Raw genomic sequence first — 8,636 nt, forward strand, 5'->3', positions numbered from 1 at the left:
CTCCCGTCTGTCTGTGGGGGTTTCTTTGAAGCAGTTAAGCATCTTGGGCTCCCAGCAAGGGCTTGTCCTGCCAGAAAGGCCTTGGTCCCAGGTAGGCTATTATGGGTGTGAGTTTTTTTTCATTTGGAGCTGGACCACCTGCTAAGCCAGGTGTCCTGTCTCAGCTTGACATTTTGAAGGAGGTCTATTATCTTGAACCGGACATGATACAGTCGATTGGCATGAAATTATATCCCCCATATTCTCAACAGACACGCAAACTCTCAGTTTTATTAGCTGAAGGCTACTCCCACATACCTCCTTTTGATGTGTTCATGTGGGGGCTGGTTGTGGGATGTCCTAGGCTCTTCAGAATTTTATGAGAGTCTTAACTTACAGGATATGTTCACCCCTGGAGGTCCCAGGCAGGAGATATTATCGTCATATTTCTTACAGTGATTTTACCTTTACATTGGAATCAAACATGACCTGGATAGCATCATCTATTGTAATGTTATTAAGTTGGAGGGGCTAAAATGGCCTTACATTGATGTGAGCGAATGAGGTCTGTTCATCCCTTTGCTAGGACACTGAAAATCTCTCTCCCATAAATATCGGATCGATGCAAACCCCAATATTTACCACTGGCACCGGCCGGGCTGCGAGAAATCTTTAGATCTAAGGAAGCTTCTGCCTCTGTGTAAACAAATCCCCATTTTGGCATCTGATTCCTGGAGTAGACCATCCTGTTTTAATTACCTGGTCACCGCAGGGGGTCTCTTCTTCAAAGAAGGTTGTAGTGTCAGCTCTCCTTCAGTTGTAATTAGTTTACTCTCTTCCTTATATGTTCAATGTGAAGGGGACATGTCCCCTCTCCGGAGATGTCTTATGGATTTTAATTTTCCTATATGACACCTCCCCCTTTTAGAGGAGGCATGGGAGACTGACTTAAAGATAGTCTCCCAAGCGCACCTCACAGCACAACCTCCCTGGATCCCACAGTACCCTCTCCTTTTGGGATTCGGAGATGGGTTTCTCTGTGTGGTCACTCAGCGCCTCAAGCCTGGCATCTATGGGTAGTGCAGTCTGAAACTCCTGACTACACGTAGCCAGAAGCGACGTTAAAGGGGTTGTCCAGTACTTTTTTGAATTGCCCCAATGTATTTAGCATGTGGCCATAAGTTTTTTTGTAAATACCTTTAGTTGCATGTATTGCCTGTGAGCGGCGCTATTACCGGGCATGACTCAGTGCTGCGTTCCACGGTGAGTGATGGGCGGGGTTACCCCGCGGGTCACACCCAGCATCCACCGCGTGCTTTGCCTCTCCTCATTCATTGGGAGAGCGCGCGGTAGATGCTGGGTGAGATGCGAGGGGTACTCCGCCCATCACTCACCGCGGGGACTGCGTCACTGATGTCACGCCTCACTTGACGTGGCATCAGCGGAAGAAAAAGTGATGCCTGTGAGCGGCCAGCAATAGCGCCGCTCACAGGCAATAAATACAACTGTAGGTAATTACAAAAAAACTTATGGCCACATGCTAAATACATTGGGGCAATTCAAAATAGTAGTGGACAACTTCTTAAAGGCCTCAACCTCACCGGACCCCTCTAGGACCTGCTCTGGGCCAGTCACTGCTCCTGTTATCCCACTGGATGATGAGGGTCCAGAAGACAAGACGTTACCTGCGTCCTGGGCACTCTGACTACGGGTGACAGCAGCTATGTAGGCCGTGTCCCCGGAGAACAACAACGCTTTCCCATTACCCTGACAGGCTGCGAGTAACCCTTTCCCCTCACCCTGACAGACTGGGGACACACTTTCCCACCATCCAGACAATCTTTCCCCGACTCCACTGTTACTTCAGGAGAAGTGCTAATCATGGGGCAGCTACCACCGGCCCCTTAATAGTACAGAAAGCTTTGATTCTGCACTTAAAAATGCAACGGCATTTTTTTTGTCAGAAGAAGCTTATAGAATCACATCCACTTTGCTTGGAGATTTAGGCCGTGTTCACATGTATCTCAAATGCTGCATATTTTCTGCTGCTTTTTTTTTCACAGAAATTCTGCTGTTCAGCTGTCCAAGCAAAGTGGATGTGATTTTATGAGAATTGCGCCCCCTGTGGTCTAAAGACGCTGCCCATCTCTAGTCCCAACAGTCCCGGATCTGGGTCGGCACCCTGCAGTCTCCAGTGTCTTCTGAATGTCCCTCACTACCACCGCCCCTCTGACAACTCCTCCTGCCAGGGGAGAAGGAAATGGTAAATGGGCGTGGATTGGGGTGTGGCCAGAGGTGGGGCAAATTTTGCCGCGGCTCTCCTCATAATTTAAAAAGTTGGGAGTTCTTACAAATACATTAAATCCGTGAATGTGCAGAGCATTCGAGCCAGCCTCGGCCCCAGAGCTGACGGTCGTCACCCGGCTGTCCTCGCTCCTCTGCTTACCTCTTTCTTATAGTCTGCAATGCGTCTTTCCATCAGGTGCAGGGCTTCTTCCCGCAGTTTCTGTGCCCGTTCGATCTTCACCCTGCTGCGCAGTTGAGTATAACATCTCAAGACGATGGTGGACAGCACGAAGCAGCAGAACGAGGAGAGCAACAAATGGTTAACAGCGAATTCCAGCAACATCCAGAACATGGTGGCAGAGCGGCCGCGCAGCGAGGGATTTGTACGACAGGCGTTCAGGGAGACTCAGCACGGCCGATCGTGGCTGCAGGGTGACAGCGAAGAAGACATTCAGCTTCTCCTACAACAGCTGTGAGGACGGCGCAGAACTCCTATCAGACACCGGATCACCGCTGCCCAAAATAGAAGCTCAAGATGGAACCGCGCCCAAATCCTGGGGAGATCTTAACCCCTCAGCTGCTGGCAAATCGTCACAAAACAGAGACCCCAATCCGCCCGCAAAAGCAACGGGGAGTCGCCAGCAATCTAGAAGGTCGGGGAAGTGCAGAGAGCGGGGGTGAGCTTCACATAGCGCACATTATATGGAAGGCGCCAAAATAATGATAAACTCCCACCATCACCCTCCTCTCCTGGAAGAATGTAATTGGGGGTCAGTCCCAGTGAAGCACTAATACTTATTAACCCCTCACTGACCATGCAAAGTGGAAAAGCTTAATAACACTCACAATGTGCAATACTGTATGTGATCACTCAATATGACGCCACTAGACACAGAGGTGGGGGTGATACGGAGCGCAGACAGTGGTAATGGCAGTATACTGGTGCTTATATACAGGCGTGAAAAAGTGTTTTCCCCCCTCCTGATTTCTTATTCTTTTGCATGTTTCTTGCATGTTGAGGAGACAAAAGTTGAACTTTTCGGAAGGTGTATATCCCATTACATCTGGTTTAGAAGTAACCCAGCATTTCAGAAAAGGAACATCATACCAACAGTAAAATATGGTGGTGGTAGAATGATTGTCTGGGGCTGTATTGCAGCTTTAGGACCTGGAAGACTTGCTGTGGTAAATAGAATCATGAACTCTGCTGTCTACCAAAAAATCCTGAAGGAGAATGTCCGGCCATCTGTTTGTGACCTCAAGCTGAAGTGCACTTGGGTTATACAACAGAACAATGATCGAAAACACACCAGCAAGTCCATCTCTGAATGGCTGAAGAAAAACAAAATTAAGACTTTGGAGTGGCCTAGTTAAAGTCCTAATGTCCTAGAAAATATTAAGAATTTCTCTCTCCCCCCCAAATCCCTCTTCCCTCCTCCCCTATCTACCATTTTTCAGAGTGAAAGAGCTGGCAATCTAAGGAGCTGTCTCGATGCAAATCGCAGCACACACAGGAGAGGTGGCAAAGTCAATTGTCCAGGCAACTAACATACGAATGTAGTTCCTAGTAGCAGAGGCCTGTGATAAATAGGAAGGAATCCTGTCTCACCCCCAGGGCATCCCCATTTGCACATGTGTGGAATCTGATGTCTCGCCGGCACCGAGATGAAATATGGAATATCAGACGTTCTATACTTCCGATAATAATGGGACACATATTTTTAGCATCGGGGTTAGCTAAGGAACAATACACATATTATTCCATAGCTGTATGCCCCTCCGATGAGCTATAATGCAACAGTACAAAATAACAGACCACAGCTATGCCATGTGTAGTCTCTAAAGAAAGGTAAATTCGTAAGAAAAAATATGGTATCACTTGCGAGCTTCTGCGATCAACCAGCGAGGAGTTATCACAGAAGTTAGAGTTTTTAATAAAAACATGAAGGGTGGAGCCCTGCCCACGTGAGGTCATCACAGGGGGGGTGTGTGGGCAGGTTCCCCCTTTGACATAAATGACCCAGCTGAACATGGGTCTATACTCATGTTGGAAGTTACATATTTTGTAGCACGGGTCCCGCTCGATAACAGCCAGAATTGGGCTATCGTGAAGCTGGCAGTGATCATACGGGGGGTATATGTTATGATCAGCAACAAGTACTAAGGAAAGAAAGGGGAAAGCTATCCCTACAGTTAGACTAAGCTGAATCCCTACGATGTAGCGGGCTGCCTGTTCCTTGCGAACAGACCCGCCTTAGTCCTCGGCTAGTCTGAACGAAGACCTATAGCATAAAGGAAGGGGTCCCTAAAAGAACTAAGGACTGGAACAAAAATGGGACACCTCCTGAACAGAGAAGGTTGTTGCAGAACATAAAAAGATAAACTGACAAAAAGGTACTAGAGGCCCCAGAAGGACCAAACAAACTGACAGAGAAAGGCACAGAAGCACCTGGCTAGCAAAACAGTCAAACAACACTGAAATCCAGCACAGCCAAAAGGGCAGAACTGGAATATATAGGCAGATGGTCACGTGACCGCAAAACACAAGATGGAAAAAACAAACAGGAGGGTTCTAACAGTATATACACATATTCCATGCTTTGGAATCCAGAGGTGTGTACACCATACGCTCACTGGTCGTTTGCCAATAGCTACGTAGTGAGCAATCGGGATCATGTGTGCGCGAATCCCTGATAAACCTGACAAAGTGACGGCAGAGGTGGGCTATTGTGTGATCCCCCGGTGTCGTTCACCTGACCTTAATCCGATTGAGATGCTGTGACCTTAAAAAGGCAGTTCATGCTCAGAAACCCTCCAATGTAGCTAAATTACAATTGTGCAAAGATGAGCTGCCAAAATTCCTCCAGAGCGTTGTAAAGACTCATTGCCAGTTATCGCAAACGCTTGATTGCTGTTGTTGCTGCCAAGGGCCCGACCAGTTATTAGGTTTAGGGGGCAATCACTATCACACAGGGCCCTGTAGGTTTGGATTTCTTTTTCCCTTAATAATAAAGACCTTCATTTAAAAATTGCATTTTGTGGTTACTTGTGTTATCTTTGTTTAATTTTTACATTTGTTGTGATCTGAAACATTTAAGTGACAAACATGCAAAAGAATAAGAAATCGGGAAGGGGGCAAACACTTTTGCACGCCACTGTACATCCCATACATCCACGGGAATACTCACACATTACAGGAAAAAATTATCGCTCCCCACGTCTTAATCACTAAACTCGGGTGTCCCCTTCTCTCCCATTACCCCCTGCATCGCCATTGACTACGTTTCCCTGGTATGGCACGCACTCACCCCACATCCAATGGAAGTGCCTTATGTTACTGGAGGTCCTAACAGCGCATGCGCCATGTTCACAGAGCTTCATCATGCCTGCAATGGCGTCTTCCTTCAGGCATCTTCTTCGCTAGAGAACGGTACGTACTTACTTGCCACACTGCACTTTATTGCCCTCCAGTGCTGGATTCATGGTTTTATCCCTGGGGGGCTGCACTGCTGTTTACATGTTTTATATTAATAAAGATTATGCGATCAAAAGACTTTCTTTTGCACCCTTTTTCGAGTTTACCAACACCCCCCACCCTTGTGTATAACCTCCGCCCCACCTGGTCCCCGGTGTATACCCTCTGCCCCCCCCATGCAGTCCCTGATACCAGCGGCCCTGTAATAGGAGCCACCAAGGGAACAAGTCCATCCATGACATTTCTCCTGGATCTTCCCCCATCACCTGTCAGTGATATTATGGAGAAGGGGAAGGAACCGCAGCAACTCAGCCATGAAGTGAAGGCCCCATAATGTTACAGAGCGGGGGGCCGAGTGCAGAAAAGTCACCACTGCTATGCTGACCCCATAACTGCAGAGTCCAGACCTCCTCTGGAATAAACACTGCGCCCCCGCCCGTAGCTTGATGGCCGAGCAGCTGCATGCAGCCGTACATCACCAAACACAATGCCGAGCTTTGGATGGAGTGGTGTAAAGCCGCCACCACTGGACTCTGGAGGAGACGTGTTCTGTGCAGTGACGGATCGCAGTTCTCTATCTGCGTCTGATGGAGGAGGCTGGTGATTCCAGGAGGACGTTACCCCCTGACTGCATTGTGCGCTGTACAGATGGTGGAGGAGGATCATGCTATGGGCTGTTATCAGGGGGCGGCCGCGGACCCTCAGCTCCAGTGATGGGAAATCTTCAGCACAAGACATTGTGGACAATTGTAGCTTCAGCTTTATGGGAACAGTTTGGGGAAGACCCTTATCTGTCCCCCATGACTGCGCCCAGTGCACAAGGGCCATACAGACATGGGGGGGTGGGAACATGAGGGGCCCCAAGAGCCCGGACCCCCAACACGACGGAGATTGTGAGCCTGGCCTCCCCTCAACATCAGGGTCTGACCCCACAAATGATCTTCTGGATAAAGGGGCAAAAATCCCCACAGATGTCTCCTAGTCCGAGTCTGCAAAGAGGAGTGGACCAAAACTCCTCCTGACATGTGCACAACCCTCATCATCAGCTACAAAAAAGGGTTTTGCCACCAAGTATTAAGAGGAATCAAATACTTATTTCTCACTGCAAAATGCAAATAAATTTATCTAATTTATACAATGTGATTTTCTAGATTTTTTTTGGATATTCTATCTCTTAATGTTAAAATTAACCGACCCTTAAAATTATAGACTGTTCATGTCTTTGTTAGTGGGCAAACTTGAGGAAATTAAAGTTGGACCCTGGACGGGGTCGGATTTGTGGTGAGACCTTCAGCTGTGGATCTGCTCCCCTACCACCTACCACCCCTCTTTTTTGCTTTGTTGTCTGAGATGCCCAATTTTTCAGCAATTTTATTTTTAAAGGATTTCCAATAAAGACTTTGTGAACTTTTAATTACTCCGGTGTGTTGAGCTGGTTCCAAGTTTAATTTCCTCAATTACCTTCAGCGCTGTGCAGCAGCGGGGGCGCCGTGCTCCTCCCGGATTGGAACGGCATCACAGGGGGGAGCTGAAGTTTTTCCTATTATTTAGTGGGCAAACTAACAAAAACAGCAAGGGATCAAATACTTATTTCCCCCACTGTATATAGGACCCTCCCTACCTCTCTTTTACCATCAGCCCTGCCCCCATACCTGTGCTTTATAGCGCAGCGTCATCTTCTCCATGCGCTCCAGGGCGCGATCTCTCTGTGACTGCGCTCGCTCGATCTTCATCTTGGTGCATCGCTCCCTCATCCATTGTGCGACCAGGTAAGAGCCGACAAGACTCAGAAGAAAAAGCACAAAGGCCAAATCAATAAGGACCTCCGGGATCAGAAGGGCGAGAAGTCTGAGGAGCATGATGAACGCAGCCGCTCGCCCGGGAGCAGATCCACAGCTGAAGGTCTCACCAGAAATCCAACCCCGTCCAGGAGGCAACGACCGCAAAACCTGGACTGGTTCCCAGCAGCCCCTCCGAATAGCACAGAAACTGAGGAGGACACCCCGTACACCGGACAGAAGTGGTACTGTGCAGTGTATATACAGGGCAGGAGGAGTGGTACTGTGCAGTGTATATATACAGGACAGGAGGAGTGGTACTGTGCAGTGTATATATACAGGAGGAGTGGTACTGTGCAGTGTATATATACAGGACAGGAGGAGTGGTACTGTGCAGTGCATATATACAGGACAGGAGGAGTGGTACTGTGCAGTGTATATATACAGGACAGGAGGAGAGGTACTGTGCAGTGTATATATACAGGACAGGAGGAGTGGTACTGTGCAGTGTGTATATACAGGACAGGAGAAGTGGTACTGTGCAGTGTATATATACAGGAGGAGTGGTACTGGGCAGTGTATATATACAGGACAGGAGGAGAGGTACTGTGCAGTGTATATATACAGGACAGGAGGAGTGGTACTGTGCAGTGTATATATACAGGACAGGAGGAGTGGTACTGTGCAGTGTATATATACAGGACAGGAGGAGTGGTACTGTGCAGTGTATATATACAGGACAGGAGGAGTGGTACTGTGCAGTGTATATATACAGGACAGGAGGAGTGGTACTGTGCAGTGTATATATACAGGACAGGAGGAGTGGTACTGTGCAGTGTATATATAAAGGACAGGAGGAGTGGTACTGTGCAGTGTATACATACAGGACAGGAGGAGTGGTACTGTGCAGTGTATAAATAAAGGACAGGAGGAGTGGTACTGTGCAGTGTATATATAGGGCAGGAGGAGTGGTACTGTGCAGTGTATATATACAGGACTGGAGGAGTGGTACTGTGCAGTGTATATATACAGGACAGGAGGAGTGGTACTGTGCAGTATATATATATATATACAGGACAGGAGGAGTGGTACTGTGCAGTGTATATATACAGGACAGG

General features: G+C 48.0%; 1 protein-coding gene across 3 annotated transcripts in view; it reads right to left on the minus strand.

The window, feature by feature from the left end:
- The window catches only part of LOC141157138 (vitamin D3 hydroxylase-associated protein-like), a 320,295-nt gene extending 312,614 nt beyond the window's left edge, over positions 1–7,681 (minus strand). For 2 of the 3 annotated variants that reach the window (XM_073644039.1, XM_073644038.1), the window contains exon 1: positions 2,426–2,763. In XM_073644039.1, coding sequence (XP_073500140.1) covers positions 2,426–2,617 — 192 coding nt within the window. In that variant the 5' untranslated portion in view covers positions 2,618–2,763. Of the gene's footprint in view, positions 1–2,425; positions 2,764–7,392 lie in introns of those variants that run through there. The other variant, XM_073644036.1, reaches the window with a different exon arrangement.
- Positions 7,682–8,636: the final 955 nt, after the last annotated feature.

This window comes from Phyllobates terribilis, unplaced genomic scaffold, assembly GCF_046119375.1.
Source record: "Phyllobates terribilis strain yellow unplaced genomic scaffold, ASM4611937v1 Scaffold_8__6_contigs__length_399053987, whole genome shotgun sequence".
Lineage (NCBI taxonomy): Eukaryota > Metazoa > Chordata > Amphibia > Anura > Dendrobatidae > Phyllobates > Phyllobates terribilis.